At 61.0% G+C, this 21456-nt stretch overlaps 1 protein-coding gene across 1 annotated transcript; it reads right to left on the bottom strand.

Moving 5' to 3' along the window:
* Positions 1-3341: 3341 nt before the first annotated feature.
* COL1A1 (collagen type I alpha 1 chain) lies at positions 3342-20123 on the bottom strand. The gene is made up of 51 exons (XM_042915924.1): positions 19891-20123; positions 18159-18353; positions 18033-18067; positions 17874-17909; positions 17685-17786; positions 16804-16875; positions 16509-16553; positions 16294-16347; positions 16036-16089; positions 15471-15524; positions 15297-15350; positions 14931-14984; positions 14803-14847; positions 14634-14687; positions 14471-14515; positions 14253-14306; positions 13923-14021; positions 13796-13840; positions 13601-13699; positions 13417-13470; positions 13184-13291; positions 13050-13103; positions 12673-12771; positions 12460-12513; positions 12275-12373; positions 11626-11679; positions 11349-11402; positions 11188-11241; positions 11021-11074; positions 10527-10571; positions 10343-10441; positions 9960-10067; positions 9415-9522; positions 9154-9207; positions 8899-8952; positions 8579-8686; positions 8431-8484; positions 8257-8310; positions 7960-8121; positions 7769-7876; positions 7485-7592; positions 7324-7377; positions 7109-7216; positions 6673-6726; positions 6451-6558; positions 6086-6139; positions 5694-5801; positions 5319-5601; positions 4971-5161; positions 4465-4707; positions 3342-4347 (listed from the first exon to the last, which is right to left on the bottom strand). The coding sequence occupies exons 1-51, from the start codon at positions 19982-19984 to the stop codon at positions 4201-4203; spliced, it is 4386 nt and encodes a 1461-aa protein (XP_042771858.1). The 5' UTR covers positions 19985-20123; the 3' UTR covers positions 3342-4200.
* Positions 20124-21456: the final 1333 nt, after the last annotated feature.

Raw genomic sequence — 21456 nt, 5'->3', positions numbered from 1 at the left:
TCCCACACTCCAGCTAAGCGGCCCCCTCCCCAGCCTCTTCTCCGCTCACGCTCACCCGTGTCCATCCAGAAAAGTCTTGGAGGCCCCCAGGCAGCCGAGGAGTAAAGAGCTGACCCCAAAAAGGAGGGGGAATCCGCCATATTTCGGTCGTAAAACATCCTGCCAGGAGGTGGGCTCGCATCACCAAAGGGACCCAGGATTCTGAGAGCGGCAGCAGCCATAACACATCCAAACGAAGCCTCTTTCCTTTCTAGAATTTTCCACCTGAAGTCGGCTGAGAAGTCAGCCAGGGCAACATGGCCCGGCTCGTCACAGAGAAGGCAAAGGTGAATCCCGTGGGGCGGCACTGGGGACGGCCGGCCCCGCGCCACGACGCAGGGGGCAGCCCGGGTCTGGGGGAGCGGGTCTGGGCAGCTCTATTTAGGGCAGCCGTGATGTCAGCGGAAAGGAGGGCTTGAGTTTGGGAATGTGGCACAATGGCCCCTTTGTCCCCCTCCCCTCCTGTCCTGCACACACACCGAAACCACATTCTGGCCTCGCACCCACGTGACCCAGGCACGGAGCACCAGCGCTGTCACACCAGGCCCGCCGCCACAGCCCTACCGGGCGCTGTCACCTCAGGTGCCCTCAGACACACACATGCGCACACACACACACACACACACGCATGCCCCCATGTGCGGATTTGTACATACATAGCAAGAGGCATATTCTCTCGTTCGTCCGGAGATGTGACCAGGGGCCCCTTGTCACTGTTAAAATTAATCCCAGTTATATGGAAACCAATTTGACAATAAACTTCATATATTGGGAAAAAAATAAATTAAAAAAAAAAAGTTAATCCCAGTTAAGCACAACTTAACACTGAGTTCCTCAGGGGCACCACCCACATGTCAAGGGCTCCATAGCCACGTGTGGCTAGTGGCTGTGGTACTGGAAAGCACAGAGTGTCCTTCGTTGCAGAAAGCCCTGGCCCAGGCCCTGGTGCCCAGCCCCGTGTGGCACACGCACCTGATGTCTGGCCTCAGTCAGCCCCTGCCGGGCTGTGTCTACCGGTAAGGCTGAGATGAATTTTGCAGGTGTGGAGAGCTTGGGAAATTGAGAGGGGGCAGACCGGGGCCTGGCTGGGCAGGAGAATGAGGGGACATGAGACGTTTGAGCGTGGCCTGGACGGTGGGACTAAGCAGGCATTGAGAAGGGCTGTCCGCGCAGGCAGAGGAAGAGACACAAAGAAAGGCCTAGAGGTGGAAAGTGTGGTGCCTCTGTGAGAATTGGAGTCACCCCTTTTGGCTAGCGTGACAGGCGCGGGCGAGGGAGGGGGCTGTGAGGACAGGTGGGTGGGGCCTTGGTTGGCCCCAGAGGGGGAGGGGGCGGGGGCTGAGCCAGCCTGGAGGCCCCCTCCCCACAGGTAGAGGGGGTGGTTACCAAGGCCTCACCCGTCAATCGGCGCAGAGGCTCGGGTGGTTTGCATAGGAAGAAACCTTCATTTCTGTGTCATGATTTCTTAACCACTTTAGACTAATTCCCTTTCTACACTGTCCAGATTGTGGTGGACGTGCTAATGATGAATTATTAAAAGGCACAATTAATCACCACGGGCCACTTAACGACAGCGATGGCATTAGTAAGCAGGCGATGGGCTCTGTAGACTTGTCCATTTCTCTGAGACCCGAGGGAGGGACTTGGGCCTTTCCTGCCTTTGAGGTATCGGCCCTGAGACCTTGGGTGCCTGGGTGGGGCACAGCTTCAATTTCTCCCTGTCTCCAAGTCTCTGGGTGCCGAGTCTGCTCCAGACTTCTGACCCTCTGGATACCTCTGTGTCCCTGTGACTGTTCACATCCGTCCCCCTTCCCTGAGACTGGGGAGCTGACCAGTCACCTTCCTTCCAGGGGCCTCAGGTTCACCAGCAGGCAGGGAGGGGCAGGCAGAGGGTGAGAGCAAAGGGAAAAGAGAGAGAAGAAGGAGGAAGAGGAAGCAAGAGTTTTTTTTTAAAAAAGGATAAGGAATGGGCAGGAGGCAGGGGCCTGGGCACAATGACCTGCCAGGCCACCCTGCACCCAGGTGTTACAGGGACTTAGAGGGCCAAGAGGGACCCATGCTCAGAAGGGTCAGCACCTGTTGCCTTCAGGACGGCACCTTGTCAGTGCCTTGACGGCAGCTCTCCGAAGGCCCTGGGGAGGCTCCCTGCCTCCTTCCCCGGGAACCCTGGAGCGGGAGCCCTTCCTCTCTCTCCTCACAGGCCCTCAGGACAGGCTCAGGGACTCTCCTCAGCTGGCCTGCTTGTTGCTCCTATGGGGGGGGGGGGGACTCAGAGTGAGCAGGAGGAAGGGGAGGCCAGATGAGGGGCTCCCGGTTACTCCCCACCGGTCCCACCTCCCTCAGCCACATGTGGGCCTCCTAGTGCCCTGTGGGCCGTGCCTTCCGCAGCCCCCCAAGCCTGCAGGGTGCCCGGCGGAGTTGATGGTGTTGGTGGAGGGTGGGCCTGAGGTTTGGGTGGCGGGGGATCTGAAGGGAGGCGCCTGTTGGGGAGGGTTGCCTGTATAGCAGGAAGCCTGCATGAGTGGAGGTGGGGCAGGGGGGAAGGGTTAAGGCATAAGAAAGGCAAGAGGCAGGGGGAGCCCCCTGTGGAGGGTGCTAGATGAGGAGGAGGAGGGAAGGGGCAAGAAACAGGAGAGCCCATCCCCCAACCTCCCCCACCCCCGCCAAAGCCCCTTCCCCAGGTCTCCCCTCCCCAGACTCCAAGGCAGGAAATTAGGAGGCCACTACCGATATGTTTGGGTCATTTCCACATGCTTTATTCCAGCAATCAAAATAATTAAAAACATCTCAAATTATTATACACATACAAAATAGGTACAGAATCTTGCTTCCTCCCACCCCTAGGGGGAAAAAAACTGCTTTGTGCTTTGGGAAGTTGTGCTCTGGAACCCAGAGAGAGGACACAGGACAGAGAGGCTGTGAGGATGGGGTGCAGCTGAGGAGGAGGGCTTCCAGAGAGAGAGAGAGAGAGAGAGAGAGAGAGGTGGAGAGAGAGAGGCGGCCAGCGGGGTGGAGAGGGGGTGGAAAGGAGCGCGCAGAGCTGCAACGCTCTCTCCCCCCCAAGTTAAATAGCACCTTTAGAAAATTCACGAGTCCCCATCCGCAAGGAAAAAAAAAAAAAACCAAAGAATAAAAAAAGACTTTGAACAAAAAGGAACATTTGCTGGCCTGGGGGGTGGGGCGTCTCGACTTCTTTAGCACCAGTGATTCCTTCCCCACCCCACCCCATCACAGAGATGTAGCACCTTTGATATAAAATGGGGAGCCCCCTCCCACCCTGCCCCCATCCCCGCCCCCACGCGGTTGCCCCGGTGACACAGAAAGGCAAGAAGAGGTAGTCCTTCAGCAACACAATTACACACGGAACAGAGCAGTCTCTCCCGCCCAGCCCTGTCGCACGGGGGATTGACACGTGTCCCCGAATGAATCCGATGTTTCCTTCCGCTCTGTCGTGGCCCCTCCTGACTTTCTTCCAGACCCGGCAGGCAGGCAGCGAGGGGCCAGTGGTCCCCCCGCATGCCCCCTCAAAAACGAAGGGGGTATGTTGCTGGAGCCACGGGGACGCCAGATGGTGAGGCTTCTTTGGTAGTCTGCGAACCTCAGGTCCCCCCAGGGTTTGGGGGTTGCTGGGTGAGGGGAGTGGGCTGGGAGTGTGGGGCGGGGGTCACTTGGGTGTTTTAGCATTGCCTTTGGTTGCTGGGCAGACAATGCATTGTTTCCTGTGTCTTTTTGGGGGAGACTTAGATTTGGGGAGCGGTGGAGGGGAGGCCCCAAGGAGGGATGGAGAAAGGAGCAGAAAGGGCAGTGTTGGGGTATCATAAGCCCAACGGGCAGAAAAGGACTTACCCCCATATGGGTCTTCAAGCAAGTGGACCAAGCTTCCTTTTTTAAAAAGTTATTTATTTATTCTTTTTTTTTTTTTTTTTTTTTTTTTTGGTAAGGTTGAATGTGCTTTTTGGTTTTTGGTCATGTTCGGTTGGTCAAAGATAAAAACTAAGTTGGAGAGATGAATGCAAAGGAAAAAAATATTTTCCAAAGTCCATGTGAAATTGTCTCCCATTTTTTGGCTTTTTGGGGGGTTCAGTTTGGGTTGTTTGTCTGTTTCCAGGGTCAGGGGCGAGTGGGTTGGGTGGGAGGGAGCCAGGTTGGGTGGGAGGGAGTTTACAGGAAGCAGGCAGGGCCAATGTCGATGCCGAATTCCTGGTCTGGGGCGCCAACGTCCAATGGGGCCACATCGATGATGGGCAAGCGGGAGGTCTTGGTGGTTTTGTATTCGATCACTGTCTTGCCCCAGTTTCCGGTGTGACTCTGGGGTGAAGGGGAGACAACGGGAGAGGGGTGTCACCAGGTGGGAGTGAGGGGGTGACGGAAGTGTGGCCTGCCAGGAAAGCCAGAGCCCGGAGAGGGGCCCGGCCAGGGACTTACCGTGCAGCCGTCGTAGGTGACGCTGTAGGTGAAGCGGCTGTTGCCCTCGGCCCGGATCTCGATCTCGTTGGAGCCCTGGAGGAGCAGGGCCTTCTTGAGGTTGCCAGTCTGCTGGTCCATGTAGGCCACGCTGTTCTTGCAGTGGTAGGTGATGTTCTGGGACGCCTCGGTGGACATCAGGCGCAGGAAAGTCAGCTGGATGGCCACATCGGCGGGATCGGAGCCCTGGCCACCATACTCGAACTGCGGGGGGAGGAGGAGAAGCCGGTGAGTGACCACGATGGAGCCTCTAGTCCTGGCCTCCCTCCCTGGAGTCCTCCGACGGCATCCCAGCGGACCCCTCCCCCATCCAGAAGTGGCATCATGCATGGGCATCGGATGTCTGAGCCAGCATCGGGGACCCAGGACTCCAGCCTCCGCCCCCCAGCTCCGTCTGCCCCTAGCCCGGTGCGGACCTCGCCTCCCGCCCCATCTTGTGAGAGTGGCTCCAGGGCCAACTTCCGCACCTGGAATCCGTCGGTCATGCTCTCGCCATACCAGACGTGCCTCTTGTCCTTGGGGTTCTTGCTGATGTACCAGTTCTTCTGGGCCACGTGGGGCTGAGTGGGGTACACGCAGGTCTCACCTGTCTCCATGTTGCAGAAGACCTTGATGGCATCCAGGTTGCAACCTTGGTTGGGATCGATCCAGTATTCTCCTGCAGTGGAACCGAGCAGGATGGAGTCAGGGGAAGTATGGCAGCGGGGACACACATGGGCCCCTGGGCCCCTCAGGGCTCAGGCCCGTGCTGGCAGGAGGAGGAGGACGGGGGAAGGAGGAGGAGGAGGAAGGGCACAGCTGGGGCAAGCCCTCACCGCTCTTCCAGTCGGAGTGGCACATCTTGAGGTCACGGCAGGTGCGGGCAGGGTTCTTGCGGCTGCCTTCGGGGCTCCGGATGTTCTCGATCTGCTGGCTCAGGCTCTTGAGGGTGGTGTCCACCTCGAGGTCACGGTCACGGACCACGTTGGCATCATCGGCCCGGTAGTAGCGGCCGCCATCGTGAGCCTTCTCTTGAGGTGGCTGGGGCAGGAAGCTGAAGTCGAAACCACCGCTGGGAGGACCGGGAGGACCGGGGGGTCCAGGAGGGCCGGGGGGACCCTGCACAGAAAGGGAGAGGAGTCGGGATTACCAGGGTCCAAGCGCCCATGGGGCTGGAGGGCCACGGGCAGACGGGCTGAGGGGCTACGTACAACAGGGCCAGCATCACCAGTGCGACCACGAGGACCAGGGGGGCCAATGGGGCCTGGGAGACCGTTGAGTCCGTCTTTGCCAGGAGAGCCAGCAGCGCCGGGGGGACCCTGCAAAGGGGAAGGTGGTTGGAGAAAGCCTGCCAGAAAGCACAGGACCACCAGCCCAACTCTTCAGAGAAACCCACCACCCTCCCTGCCTGCCTCTGGTTCCACGACCTCATCATCGGCCATTCCCACAGTCGGGCAAGACTGTCCAGGACCCTTCTTCTCCCGACCCCTGCCCCCAGACCCTTCTGCAGAGAGGCGGAGACACCTGTATACCAGGCAGAGGGCCCTGAAGGGAGCCTGGGCTTGGGTCCCAGCAGGAGAAGATAGACAGAGGCGTGACTTACTCGGGGACCAGCAGGACCAGAAGCTCCGGAAGGACCTTGTTCACCAGGAGAGCCCTGAAGGACAGATGCAAAGGCGACGCAGGCTCAGTGGGGGTCACACGCGGCCAGCAACCTGTCCCCCGCCTCGTTATTCCGGACGTCTAGTCCCAAGGTGTCCACAGGCTAAGACGCCTCCCACAACCCCTCTTTGTGAGCCTCGCCGTCTCAGAAGCCCCTTGGAAATGCCCATAACTCTTCAGACCCCGGTCCCCGCTAGGGAGGAGTGAAAATGACTATCAAGAGGGGAAACTGAGGCAAAATCGCCCCTCATTGTGTGGCAGGGCTCAATGGCAGCTGGGGGCTGGAGGGGTGCCGAGCATACTCACGGGAGGGCCAGGGGGACCCTGGAGACCGGAGAAGCCACGGTGACCCTTTATGCCTCTGTCACCCTGTTCGCCTGTCTCACCCTTGTCACCACGGGGGCCTTGGGGTCCCTAGGAGAGAGGAGAGGACAGGCTGTCAGGCGGAAGATCCGTCAGCACCGAGTCGGGCATAGCCCACCTCTGGGCTGGGTTCTGAGGACACGAGGGCCAGAGCAGGGCACTTACAGCGGGACCACGAGCACCGACGGGGCCGATGGGACCGGCGGGACCAGCGGGACCCTGGGGAGAGTGGAGAGTGTGTTAGATCCTGCTACAGCCTGAGCTGCCAGACGAAACCACCCCTCGGCCACATCCACCCTTCCTCACACCCTTCCCCGCCGTGCCCATCCCTCCTGAGCCCCACATGAACCTTCATGTGAATTCAGGCTTCACGTGAGCTGGGGCAGGCACCTGGGGACGAACCCCATTCCCCGGGGGAATAAGGGTGGTACTGCCTGGGGGAGGGGCCTCGGGACTGAGCTGTGGCTCAGTTTTCTCAGGAAGGCCCAGAGGCCCCGATGTCATGTAAGACCTCCTCTCCTCCCCCAGCCTAGGTGAAGCCAGATGTCCATCTGCAGGCCCGTAGGCAGGCCCGGAGAGTCCCCGGGGCCTGGCTACTTACAGTCTCACCACGGTCGCCATTCTTGCCAGCGGGGCCGACGGGACCAGGGGCACCAGGAGCGCCAGGAGCACCAGGGGGGCCAGCAGGGCCAGTCTCACCACGGTCACCCTGGGAAGGGGAGGGGAGGGGGCTATGAATCAGTCCCAGCTCAAGGGGCTAGGCTGGGGCAGGGGAGTGGCAGGTGGGGCTGGGGCCCTGGGATGCAGCCATCTTACCTTGGGGCCGGGAGAACCATCTCGTCCAGGGGAGCCTTCAGCACCAGGAGATCCCTGCGGAGAGAGAGCGCCAGGTGAGTGTCAGCCAGAGGAAGTCAGGCTCAGGCAGAGGCCAAAATGGCCATGCTGAGGGCGCGGGTGTGGGGCTGGCGACCGCTCACCTCACGTCCAGACTCGCCAGGGGGTCCAGCCAATCCAGGGGGGCCCATGGGACCAGGGGGGCCACGTTCACCACTTGATCCAGAAGGACCTTGTTTTCCAGGTTCACCCTGAAGGAGAAGAAGGAGTCAGGCCAGAGATGGGCTGGGGGGAGGGCCCGAGGGCCCCCAAGCTCGTCTACCACACCTGTCCTGTCTGGCCCCAGCACCCCCCCCCCCGCCCCCTGCAGCCTCCAAGCCCCGTGATGGTTCTTCTCGGGGTCCCCCAAGGCGAGGGGGGCACTCACAGAGGGGCCGGGAAGACCAGGGAAGCCTCTTTCTCCTCGCTGACCGGGCAGGCCAACCACGCCACGCTGTCCAGCAATGCCTTGAGGTCCGGGAGTGCCGGGAGCACCCTGCGGGAGGGCGATGAAGGTGAGGCGCCTTGCAGGGCCCCGGGAGCACGGCCCCCGCCCCGGGGCCCCTCCGGAGCACTTACAGCAGGTCCGTCAGCACCAGGAGATCCTTTCTCACCGGCAGGGCCGGGGGGACCAGGGGGACCGACTTCCCCGGGACGCCCAGCAGGGCCAGTCTCACCGCGGGGGCCTTTGCCGCCTTCTTTGCCGACAGGGCCGGGAGGACCAGGGGGTCCAGCGTTTCCCTGGACGGGGAGAAGAGGGGCCGTCAGGTTCCGGTGGATTCCGGAGCGCCGCTGAGGCCTCAGACGGGCCCGCCACCCTCCCGACAGCCTGTCCCCCGCTCCCCGAGCAATGGAGTCACCTCCACAGATACTTACAGAGGGGCCGGGAGGACCGACTCGGCCAGCAGCACCAGGGAAACCAGTAGCACCCTGGCGGGAGAGGACAAAGGAGTCAGGAGGACAGCAGCCCCCTCACCTGGCGCAGCGCCCCCATCTCTGAACCCAGGTTGGAGTGACAGCCCCAGCGGAGGCACCGAGGGCGATACTCACAGGGGGACCGGCACTGCCTCGAGCACCTTTGGGTCCAGGAGCACCAACGTTGCCCTGTAGGAGAGCACAGAGCCATGAAGACTGGGCCAGGCCCAGACCCAGGCCCAGGCCCGCCTGCAGCTCGGGGCTCAGAGGGTGGGACACTCACGATGGGGCCGGGGGGTCCAGTGGGGCCAGCGGGACCAGGGGGACCAGCATCGCCTTTAGCACCAGCATCTCCGGGCTCGCCTTTAGCACCAGGTTGGCCATCAGCACCCTGGGGGAGGAAGGGGTGTGGTGAGCGGAGGAGGGGGATGGGGCAGCGTGGGGAACTGGGCGGTTCCGCGGGGCTGGGGAAGGGCGGTAAGTCCAGGCACAAAGATGCTTGAACGGGACACCGTCCCCTCTCCACGCCTCTGTCCTTATGCGGTCGCCCGAGGTCCCGGGTCCCAGGCGGTGATAGAAAACGATGGGGGTCTTGGTACTCACAGGGGGGCCAGCGAAGCCAGCAGGGCCGGGGGGACCAGGCTCACCACGGTCTCCCTAGAAGAAAAGGAGGCGGACTGAGAGGGGCTCTGACCTGGGGGAGGCGAGGTGGACGCGCAGGCAGGAGGGGAAGCGGGGCCCTGAGGAGCATGCCCTAGGGCCCAGAGCAGGTGAGAGTGAAGGCGGACGAGGCACAGAAAGAGGGCCGGGAAGGGGTGAAGCAGACGGGCGGGCAGCGTGTGGGTCTTCGGTACTTACGGGGGCGCCACGAGCTCCAGTGGGACCAGCGGGGCCGCTGGGACCAGCTTCACCCTGAGAGGGAGGGACAAGAGGCGCAGGTCAGCTGCGCGCTCTAAGCGCCCCCAGCAGATGACCCCGGGAGGGTCTCCCCTCCTTTCTGGAACCTCCCACCTTCAGGTCACCAGCTCAGAATGGCAGGACCTCCCTCCCCCAGGCCGGAATCACACCCCGGGTTGCCGGAGAAGCTGTGTGTTAGGGAAGATGGTGGGGCCACCTCACCTTGTCACCGGGGGCACCAGCGGGGCCAGGAGGACCAATGGGGCCAGTCAGGCCACGGACGCCATCTTTGCCAGGAGAACCATCAGCACCTTTGGGACCGGCATCGCCCTAAAGACACAGGGAAGGCCTGAGACTTCCGGCGGGGGCAGGGAGGTGACCCATAGCATCCTGCTACCAGCTTCCACTCCTCCCCAGCTCTGCCCTGCCCCGACCTGCGCTCAGGACTCGAGATCTTTCAGGGGAGCCTGGTGGAACCTAGGTTAAGAGGCCCATGCCTTGTGTGGAGGGATGAATGAGGGATTCCCCCATCCAGGAGGCCACCCTGCTTCCCGTTACCATGGTAATTCAGGGGGAGGGAAGAGCCTGCATAGGCTGGTGGAGGATTTATCAGTGAAGAGGCCAGAAGGGAAGAAGGGAGGATTAAGGAGAAGAGGGAAAGACCCCAGGGAGGGTAAAGAGGGAGGCTGAAGCATCCAAAGTAGAGGGAGACAGAGATGGGAACCCTACATGGATCAGGGGAGGAGGTGTGGGACTGTGGGACTTACTCTGTCACCCTTAGGGCCAGGAAGGCCAGCTGCACCTCGTTCACCAGGCATTCCCTGAAGGCCAGGAGCGCCCTGGCTACCGGGGGCTCCGGGGGCACCAGCATCACCCTAGGTGACAACCGAGAGGACGGCCATGAGCTTTGGGGTCCCAGGAGTGGGTCACAGCCCCGAGCGCCCTCGTGAGATCTCCCAGGCTTGCTTGTGAGGATAAAGATGAGCCGGCTAAGAAGAGGAAAAGCTCCCAGCCTGGAACATCAGGCTGCTGGGGGACCCCACCCAGTTTTGTCCCCCTCCCAGCCCTCCCCCACATCTAGGTGGCTTTGGCCATGGCCAGGCGCCCCTGCCTCGAGAGGGCCTAGACCCGGTCCCCGTGCTGGCCTCACCTTAGCACCATCATTGCCAGGGGCACCATTGGCTCCCCGTGGACCGGCTGGACCGGGGGGACCTTGCACACCGCGTTCACCAGGGAAACCTCTCTCGCCCTGGAAAAGAAGGACAGGGCACGTGATGGCTGCTCGAGAGACAGGGCCAGGCATAGGGCATCTTGGCGGGAACAGTGCTACTTACTCTGGCTCCAGAGGGGCCGGGGGCACCAAGATCTCCAGGAACACCCTGAGGGGGAGGGAGGGACAGACAGTGAGCAACACTCCCCCCCTGCCCTCCCCACTAGAAAGCATTCCTGTTCTCCTCCTGGGGGCTGGCCCTTGGGGTCTGTCATTAGAGACCAGCCCCTTCTCAGGACCTGAACTGGGATGCTACTTCTCTACTTCTCCCGGGGATGTGTCAAAGACGGCCCTCTCTTCACACTCTGGGCTGAGGGAGAGTCAGAGGTATCCCTGCAGCTCTAAAAAAAAGTCATCCAGACTGGCTGCCATGCGGAAACTTCTAGATCATATCATGCTGCTGTGCAGCGCCCAGCTTCCCTCTGTGTGGCTCCCTTCATGAAGGAAGTCCTCTGGGGAGGGGGTCTAACCTTGATCCTAGCCGAGGGTTATCTGATCAGCCGGGAGGACTGACCTCTCCCTCGAAATGCCCTGCATTCCCCACCTGCTGCCTCTTACCTGTTCGCCAGGTTTGCCTGCTTCACCGGGAGGACCCGCGGGGCCAGGAAGACCCTGGAGGTGGGAAATGGGGGAGGGGAGGGGGTGGGATTAGAATCTGAAAAAGGACAAAGGGGAGCCCATACCTTAACCCCCCCCCCCCCCCCCCACCAGCCTTGAGGCCTCACCTGGAATCCGGGAGAGCCAGCAGGGCCCTGTTCGCCTCTCTCACCAGCGGGGCCCTGTCACAGAGAGAACGCTGCGGTCACCAGAAGACACAGGAGAAAAGGGGTGGGGGGGGGTATCTCCACAGTGCGGCCTCCCCAGGCTGTCTCTTAGGGACACTTACGGCAGGGCCGGGGGGTCCCTGAGCTCCAGCTTCTCCATCTTTTCCAGCAGGACCCTGTGGGGAGAGAGCAAAGGATCAGGGAGGTGAGGAGGGCAGCCGACAGAGGGAGCAGGGCAGGTGGGGTGCCGGGGAGGGGGTGGGGGGACAGGGCAGACCCCGCTGGGGGGCCTCTGATGCCCTGGTGATGGCTGTGGCCTTCTGCGCCCCTCCTGCAGGGGAGGGGACGTGTCACGAGCAGGGGCAGGAAGGGGACAGGGGACCATAGGGCGATACTTACAACAGCGCCAGGGGGCCCAGGGACACCTCGTTCTCCTGCTTTGCCAGGCTCTCCCTACAGGCAAAGACAGTCAGGGAGTTAAGGGGGCTTAAGTGGGAACACGGGTCCCCTGGGTCCTTCCTGTTTACCCTGAGTGGTTCTTTTAGGGGTTTTCTTCTCGCCTAGTTCTGGGCCTGGGGAAATGCTTTGCTGGCTTTTTCTGCTGGTCCCTTGGTGTCTCCCTGAGGCCTCTTCCCCCTGAGACCACATGCCCCTTCAGGCTGCTGTCCCCCTGCCCCCCCTTTCCTTCTCGCCACCATATGCCTACGGTGACCTGCTTGCAAAGGGCTTTCACCTCCTCTGGGACCTATTTTTCAAAGAACCCACCAAGATTTGGGGGTGCCTATCTTATAAAAGGCCCATTCTACCCCGTGGGGGGGCGCGGGGGGGGGGGCTCCAACAATGCTTGTTTCCAAGGATAGAGCAATGGTAGTGGAGCCAGGATCAGTCTCTCATTTTTATGGATAAGGAGACTGAAGCCCAGAGAGGGGCAGTGAGCGGCCTGAGGCCACACAGCAAGCCAGCGGCAAAGCTGGGACTGGCGCCCAGGCCTTTCATCTCCCGGGAGTGCCTGTCCCTGGCTCTGCGACGTCCCTTGAGGAATACTCACAGCAGCACCTTTAGGCCCAGGGAATCCCATCACACCAGCCTGACCACGGGCACCAGGGGGGCCTGGGGGTCCGGGGCGACCATCTTGACCAGCGGGACCCTACGGACGGAAGGCACAGATGGGAGGCGAGGACAGAAGGTGGGTGGTCGGGAGCAGGGGAGGGGCCCCGGGGGAGCGGTACTTACAGGGGGACCAGTTTTGCCATCCGGACCGGGGCTGCCGGGGCTTCCAGTCAGACCCTAGTGGAGAGGGGACAGAGACATGTGAGTGAGGGTGACAGAAGAGGCGAGAGGGCCCTTCAGAGGGCAGATGCGCGGTCCCGCTCCGGGTGCCTCATTCCAGCCCCCACACAGGGCAAGGGTCTCGGGGCAAGCGGGGCAGAGGGGCGGGGGGTTCACCTTGGCACCAGGCAGACCAGCTTCACCGGGGCGACCAGCTTCACCAGGAGAACCTTTGGGGCCAGCAGGGCCAGGAGAACCACGTTCGCCAGCGGGACCCTGGTCGGGGGGAGTCACAGGGACAATTAGGGGCTTGAGTCTGGGCTTCTTTTTTACCACGGGCCGGCCTCTTATTCCTCCAGTGGGGCAGGGTCAGGTGGCTCAGACGGTGGCAGGGGGAAGGTCAAGGCAAAGCCGAGTGTGAAGAGAGAGTGCGCGGCCACGGCGCGGAGCACTGATGGGAGCGGGGGCGGGGGTGGGGTGGCGGTGACTACATGGGGAGGGGCAGGTGATGTCCACGGAGCAGGGCCAGCACCCCAGCCATGAAGAGAAGTTACCTTGGGACCAGCCACACCATCTGCGCCAGGGAAGCCACGGCTACCGGGTCCGCCCTGCAGGAGGAGAAGAGGCCAGTGAGCTCCGACACGGGGGGCACCGGGCTGGCCTTGGGGGCGAAGAAGGGGACACTTACGCGCTCGCCAGGGGGTCCGGGCAGGCCAGTGGGGCCGGGTTCGCCTCGGGCTCCTCGCTTTCCTTCTTCCCCAGCGGGGCCAGGGGGGCCTTGGATACCAGTGGGGCCCTGGAGAGGGGCAGAGACGAGAAGAGGGCCCGCAGTGAGGGGCTGACCGGGGGCCCCCTCCCGTCCTCCCGGGGTTCCCCGGGGGCAGATGGGCTGAGCTGTGGGGGGCGAGCGGGGGGACTTACGGGCTCTCCCTTGGCACCAGTGTCTCCTTTGTTGCCGGGGGCACCAGGTTCGCCCTGCGGGAGGGAAAAAAAGGTGAGCAGAGAGGTGGGGGGGGGGCTGGTTCGCATCCTCACGCTTCTCAGGCGGGGCCACGCCGGATGGAGCCGGCGCGCGGGTGGGCACAAGTGAGAGAGTGATACTTACACTGTTACCCTTGGGACCAGGAGGGCCGCTGGGGCCCTGGGGTCCAGAGGGGCCTCGGGCACCAGGGAAGCCAGGAGCGCCAGCAATCCCAGGAGCGCCCTGTGGGAGGCAGAACAGGTTGAGCCCCGGAGCGGAGGGCGTGGGGCAGGGGGGAGGGGGCGCCGGGGGCGGCTCTGAAAGCTGCAGGATACTCACGTTGGCACCTTTGGCACCAGGCTGTCCGTCAGCACCGGGGTTTCCCTGTGGCCCGGAGAGAGGAGGGTGAGTGACAGGAGAGGACTCTGAATTGGGGGGTGGCACGGGGGCACTGAGGAGCACTTACAGCAGGGCCAGCAGCACCAGCAGGGCCGGGGGGGCCGGGCTCGCCACGCACACCCTGGGGACCTTCAGAGCCACGGGCTCCTTGGGGACCGGCTTCACCCTGGGTAGGAGACAAGGACAGGTCAGGAGCCCAAGTGCGTCTTTGGACGCCGGGAGGTGAGGGTGGAGGGCAGGGACAGGAGAGCAGGAATTAGGACTCCAAGATCACAGAAGAGGACCTGAGGACAAAGGTGCTGGGGCATGGCATGGGCTTCTCCGGGTTTGGAGAGCAGGGAGGCACCCATCCTTTGGCCTGTGGGTGCTGGGCTTAGAGCTGGGGCAGGGATCTCACCTTAGCACCAACAGCACCAGGGAAGCCGGGAGGACCAGCGGGGCCAGTGGGACCCTGTGAATGAAATGGAGCTGTTAGTGAGAAGGAAAATGGCCACTGTGAGTCACACCCGGCGGCAGAAGGGGTCCTGGGATTCATGGCCACGGGGCCCGCCCCCGGTGGGAGCCCCAGGAGCCCTCGGGGCTCCCAGGCACAGAGACCCCGGGGGCTGTACTCACAGGGGGGCCGGCGGCACCGGTAGCACCGTCATTTCCACGAGCACCCTGCGGGAGAGAGAGGGGTGGCCCCAGTCACGTGCACCGAGTGCTGGCGGGTCCCCGCAACCCCTCAGGAGCCCCTTCCAGTGCCCCGGGATCCCCCCAAGGGGCCAAGAGGACTTACAGCAGGGCCAGGGGCTCCGGGGCGTCCTCTCTCACCAGGCAGACCACGGGGACCCTGACGACAAAAGCCAGGAAAGCCGAGTGAGATCAGAGACACACTCTTCCCCCCAAATCCCATCTCGCCCCTCTACCCTGTTCCATCTCTTCCTTCTAGAACTGGACACACTCACCATCTGGCCAGGAGCTCCATTTTCACCAGGGCTACCAGGCTCGCCCTAGAGAACAGAGAATGAAGTTAGGAATTTGTTCCTGTTGGGACTGGGTGGTGGGGGCCCCAGATACTCAGGCATCCTCTTACCTTGGGACCAGCAGGACCAGCGTCTCCCTTGGCACCATCCAAACCACTGAAACCCTAAGATAGGGAAGAAGGGCCAAGGTGAGTGCCGTTGGGAGGGGTGGACCACCTTGGCCCTCATGTTGACCTGGCAAGGTGCCTCAGGGGGTCACCACAGCCATCCCCCCTGTCTCTGCACTAGACTAGACCCCAACTGGCCCAAGATCTCACCCAATCCTACGGAGATTTCCTTCCCAATGGAGGGAAGTTCTTTTGGATGTCTACTCTCTATCCCTTGGGACTTCTGTAGCTGCCACCCCACCTCGACACCCGCAGGAGGATCCTTTGGGGGAAGGGGTAGGATGGTGGGGTGCTACAAAGGGGACTTACTCTGTGTCCCTTCATTCCAGGAAGGCCAGCAGTTCCAGGCAATCCCCGGGCGCCCTGGAGAGAAAAGAAAAGGAGGAGAAAGGCAGGGCCATTAGGAGACGCCAGTGTGGACCCAGTGCCCAAGTGGAGCCCCCCTGTGGCAACGTCCAGGGCCGGCCACGCATTCCTGCTCACCTGAGGTCCAGGAGGCCCACGCTCACCAGGACGACCAGGCTTTCCAGCTTCACCCTGAGAGGGAGAGAAAAGGCCATGATGCCCATGCCTTGGAAACGTGTGGAAGGTCTGAATTTTCTTGGCATTGCTGAAGGTCAGGTTTAGGAGCCCAGAATCTTGTCTTTGGATTTAGAGCGCAGCGTAAATCTACAGTGAAATCCTTGCTTGGTGAATTTTGAGTCCCTCCGAGGGAATTTCTGTTTATTTCTGTATAGGGAGAGCAAATCTGAGGTGCCCAGGGCAGTCAAGCCTAAGGAAGTCATTCATCCCGAGGGACAGTGTTGGGGATTGCTTTGAAGTGGCTGGGGTGAGGGGAGGGTCAGTCACCTCCACTGGGGAAAGGGGGAACATCCCATAAAGGGTGAAGATCATTGTTCAAGGGCAGTCGCATGCATCAGGGAGAACTTGGCCTCCTTTCTCTGGGTATCACCTTCAAAGGTGGTGGGGCACTGGAGTGGAGATTACAGGAACCTAGCCCATGGAGGCATTGGGGGCTAGATGGGATCATCTTGCCTGGGTTACTTACGTCATCTCCGTTCTTGCCAGGGGGACCAGGGGGACCACGGGGACCCATGGGACCCTAGAGGAAGCAGGAAGAAAGGAGATTAGAATGACCAGAATAAGGGGGAAAAAAAGAAGGGGGAGGCTGGGATTGGAAGGAGGAGTCAAGGAAGACTTCAGATGGCAGGGGTGGAGGAGTCCTTCAATAGGACAATCCACATATTTGTAGAGGGAGTATGTATTTGGATAGAGTACAACTTGTGTGTGGGGGGGTGGCACTTACTGAAGCTCCAGGCTCGCCGGGCTCACCAGGGGGGCCTTGGAAACCTTGGGGACCCTGGAGGACAAGGAAAGAGGGATTCAGTTAGGACAGGTCCCTGTCAGTCTTTCCCCATCTCACCAAGAGATCTCTCAGAGCACCTGACCTGCCCTCATCCCCATCCTCCCTTCAAAAGACCAAAGCCCAGGGTGGTATGTAATGATATCCTGGATACTTACAGGTGCGCCAGGGGGACCAGGGAGACCACGAGGACCAGAAGGACCCTACAGAAGGGGGAAAAAAAAAGAGCGGCCGTGTTGATACCTCTGTAGGAAGGTGCAACATGGATGTGATCTTGCTGTCTTCCAGTGGTTTCTGTTGGAGTGTTCCCACTCGTCTGGCATCCTCTCTGAATTTCCACCATAAACCGCCTCTGAAACCACCTCTGAAATTCCCCCATAAACCACCACTGGCCCATCCTGTCTAGATTCCCACGGGCTCCTCTTCTGTCATCTCTGTACCCCAGTGGCTCACCATGGGGCCAGGCACAGAGATTCCTCCAGCTGACTTCTCATCGTAGCCGTAAGACATTTGGGGAGCAAAGTTCTAGAAGAAACAAGAGAGAGGAGAGGGCATGAGAAATCAGTGGGTTGAGAGGCAAAAACATCACTGACAATGGGATATTGACATATGCCTCCTGGCTTGATGCATGAAGAAAGTCAACAACATCACTTGTGAGATATTCCTGCCCAGAAGGCACGGCCCAACTCCAATTATGGGGACACATCCCGCCAACCTGAGCTGAGGGCCACTGAAATAATTGGCCTTTCTGAAGCAACTGGCTTCTTCAAAAAACTCCAGGGTCATGAAAGGCAAAGGAAGTCTGAGGCATGTTCCAGAGTAAAGGAAACCGAAGAGCTATGACAATTAAATGCAATTTATAATCCTGGATCCAGAAAAAAGATGCCACAGAGGGCATTATTGGGATATTGGTGAAATTTGGATAGGGACTGTATATTCAGATCATAGTTATGTATCAGTGTTAACGTTCTGAAATGTAATCACTCTACAACGGTCACGTAAGAGAAAGTTCTTGTTCTCGGGAAATACAACCAAAACTAAAGTAGTTTGGAGCAAAAGGACACAACATCAACAACTGACTCTGGAACAAATGGTTCAGAAAGAAAAATAACGACGATTATATGTATACATAGAGACTGACAAAGCAAATGTGACAAACTGCGAAGGGTATGTGAGAGTTCTTGGCACTATTCTTGAAGCTTTTCTGTTAGTTTGGAACCATTTCAAAATACAAAGTATGCCATCTGCCAAAAAACACACAAAAAACCAAAGAACAGGAGGTGAGGGGAGCACTCAGGGCCGGCCTGCCAGGAGTGTGTTGAATCTTCACTTACTCCTCCGAGGCCAGGGGGTCCGGGGGGTCCGGGAGGGCCGGGGGGTCCAGGAAGTCCAGGCTGTCCAGGGATGCCGTCGCGGCCAGGGGGGCCGGCAGGTCCCTGCAGCGGGAGAGGGCGGGCGGCGGTGAGCGCAGGCCTGGAGCCACGCCCACCTCCAGCCCCGACAGCAGAGAGCGCAACGCTTACCCTTGGGCCTCGGGGGCCAGTGTCTCCTTTGGGTCCCTAAGGGGTAAGGGGGAGAAGAAGCAAAAGAAGTCGAGTTAGAGAAGGGAGGCGCTTGAGGACTCTGGGGGGGGGGGGGGGGGGGGGCGGGGGGGGTGGCAAAAGTCGAGGGCAGAGGATTACCTCGACTCCTGTGGTTTCTTGGCCGGTAGGTGACGCTAGGGGAGAAGACACGCGGGTGAGCGGCGGGGTTGCACCGGGTGCTCCCGGCGGCCCCGCCCTCCCCCAGCCCCAGGCCCCTCGCCGTACCCTCGCCGTCGGGGCAGACGGGGCAGCACTCGCCCGGGGGGACATGAGCGCCGGGGCAGTTCTTGGTTTCGTCGCAGATCACGTCATCGCACAACACGTTGCCGTTGTCGCAGACACAGATCCGGCAGGCCTCGGGTTTCCAAACATCTCGGTCATAGTACCTGAGGCCGTTCTGTACGCAGGTGACTGGTGGGACTGGGGCAAGAGGGGAAAGGAGGGGCTGTCAGCGGCGCTCGAGCCCCCCCCCCACCTCGGGGCTCCAGGAACCCCCAACCCTACCCTCCTTTCCCGTTTGTCTTAGAGACACATTTAGATTTTCCATTTCCCGCCACCTCCTTCACCACCGCCCCGCCTCCCAACCCTTTCCCCAAATCCTTAAAAGCTCATCTGCTCCTCATCAGGGCCGGTGACAGCGCCGAGGCGCCCGGCCAGGGCGGCTATAACTCTTTCCAGTTCTCAGGAATTTAAACAAAGCTTTAGGCCGGAGTTGCTTCCAACTCCAACCCCAGCCCATCGGCGCTGAAGCCAAGTGAAATAAAAAGCCATTGGGTGGGGGAGGGGAGTTGGGGGACTGGGGAGGAGAACAAGAGGGGCCCCAACCAGAGGGCAGGCTCCTGGGGAGTGGTTTGGGTGGAGACGGGGGCGGGGACGGGTAGGAGGAGAGAAGGGAGGTCCAGCCCCCATCCCGCCCATCCCGGGGCAGGTGGGATGGCGTGGGCGGTGCCAGGAGGATGGGGCGGGGCCTATTGGCCTGAGGTCCCGCCCAGAGACTTGAATTATACCTCCAAAGTAGGATACACCCCACCCTCCAGCCCCCAGACATCTCAAAAGCCCTCTCTCGGGACAACCCCCGTTTCCTAAACCTAGCCAGGACCTCTGGGTCACTCCTTGGCCAAAGAACCAAAAAGTCCGCAAATAGTAACGAAGTTAGCTAACCACGCCCACCGCGCGAGCTTCTACCCAGACAGCCACTAGGTGGCGGGCAACACTAAGCAATTTCCTCGGCCTCGGCCACTTCTTTCAGAGACTGAGGCTACCGGGTCCCCAGTTTTATTTTCCAGGTTTAGAGGTGGGGTCCACAACCGGCAATAGCGCCCGTCCACTCCACGCAGCCCCTGCGCGGGGAAGCGCTGGACCGGGAGGCGCGGGGCTCCGTGCGGATCAGCAGAGGGCGCAAGGACCCCGCCCTGTCAACTCCGCGCCAAAGTTTCTCGTCCTCCAACCCGCCCACTCTCCGCGCCCCCTCCCCCCTCAGCCCAGCACCCCCGCAGCCCCAGGAACACTGTCTAGCCTGCAGAGAGGGCAAACAATCTTTCCTTATGAATCATCCCAAGCCTTCCTGATCCCTTTTACATCTCGGGCTCCAAACTCCCAGCACGGCGCCCCCCATCCCATCTCCGACGTACTTTCCCCTCACCCGGCGCGCAGACCCCCATTTCCCCCGTGGTGCTCCACAGAGCGAGCCCGGGACTCCCTCCTGTGCCAATTCGGGCGGCGCTCCATTCTCCCCTCTCACTACCGGCGGGGCGGGGGGGGGGCGCGTTCCTCTACACCCCCCACCCAGGGTACACTGCTTTCTCTCCCGGGGCGCCCAGGAAGAGCCCTCGCCATCTCCCTTCCGTCCCTGAGTCTCCGGAGCATCCCGAGTCTTAGTTTAAGTCGCGGACCCCCGGGACAGAGCGCAGGGCGAGGTACCAAGTAGCCTTGGACTCCCCAAAAGTTTGCGACTTACTGTCTTCTTCTTCTTGGCCCTCCTCTTGGCCGTGCGTCAGGAGGGCGGTGGCCGCTAAGAGGAGCAGGAGCCGGAGGTCCACAAAGCTGAACATGTCTAGACCCTAGACATGTAGACTCTTTGCGGCTGGGGTGGGGGTTAGCGTCCGCTCATGCGTGGCCTCACACTCCGCGTGCCTCCTGCTCCGACCCCGAGGAGAAACTCCCGTCTGCTCCGACGACTGGCCCGGGCCCTTTTTATACCATCCTGACGGAGTGCGGGGAGGAACTCGGTCCCTGGGAGAGGGGGAGCCGGCCGCCCGCCCCCCAGCCAATCAGAGCTGCCTGGCCCGGCCCCCAATTTGGGAGTTGGAAGGGAGAGGGGGAGGGGAGGACGGGGAAGGGAGTCCACCACGCATTTCCCCCTTCGAAGTGCTGCCTCCCCAGCCCCCCAGCCCAGGCTGGGCCAGAGGTGCTGCTGCGGAGGGACGGCTAGGTCCTCAGTATAGTGCGGGCTAAGACTGGGTCGTGGAGCCCCCTTGGGCTTTCTTCCTGGGATCCCTCCGTCTGGGGGATCTGGAACTGAGGGGCTGGCAGGGGAGACTTCCCGAGGTGGAAGGACTGGGGGTGATTGGGAGAGGGCCGTCCTGGCCGTGCCTCATTCGCCTTCCTGACCTGTCCCGCAACAGCTAAAGGATGGGTAGGAAGAGACCAGGTTCTCCCTCTAAAAGATGTGCCCGTTTAGGGGTGTCTTCTGGTGTGGCTGGGATATGAAGCTTAGGCATATTTGGGGAACACGTTAGAGATTCCTTTGCGGACATTAAGAATCAGATACTTGGGGGGGGGGTTGTTGGCCAGAGGGGGTTTATCTTGAGGATGTCAATTCTGCCATGCTTGAGGCTTCAGGATGGAAGCCTGGAACTCTCTCCCCCAAACCCGAGGCATGACTGGGAGAGGATGGGGTGGGGAGGATGAGGCACTGGATGAGAAATTTGACTGCGTGGTCTCTCCAGAAGGAGGCTTGGTGGTTAAGTGGCCGGGCAGCCGAGTGGTCGTGGGAAGTTACTGGGACTCTTTTACCCCCAGGGGAGTGGGTTTGCACGGGAGCGCCAAGATCACTAGTGACCTAGAAAAGGGTCCTCTGGGGGGTTGGCCCAGGCTGCAACCAGGGCCTGGTTAGAGACCCCCGTACACAGCATAGAGGAAGACTTGGGTGGAAGGCACTGGGTCAGAGAGAGGGTGCTCCTTCGGGAGCTGCGGAAAGCCGCTCACTGCTTGTACCTGGACTTGAGGTTGGGGACAGAGGGAGAATTTGGGTGTCTGGGGGGGACTAGGCTTTGGGGGCTCGGGATGGAATTGAAGGGGAGGTTGATGACTTTATTTTAGAGGATGTTTCCCACTGCTGTCCCTCTTGCCTGAAAACCCGGGGCATTGCTCTCTGCCCCTGGCACCAGGAGAGGTTCTTCTGTACCCTGCATGGAGGTGAGGATCCCAAGAACAACAGGCTCTATTGGGGGGAGATGCCCCCAAAGCTAGTGTCCTCCCCTGCCCGTGTCCCAACCTCCCAATGGCACCCTACCCTTGGCTC

Source organism: Panthera leo, chromosome E1 (genome assembly GCF_018350215.1).
Source record: "Panthera leo isolate Ple1 chromosome E1, P.leo_Ple1_pat1.1, whole genome shotgun sequence".
NCBI lineage: Eukaryota > Metazoa > Chordata > Mammalia > Carnivora > Felidae > Panthera > Panthera leo.
This window is presented reverse-complemented; position numbering and strand designations above follow the sequence as displayed.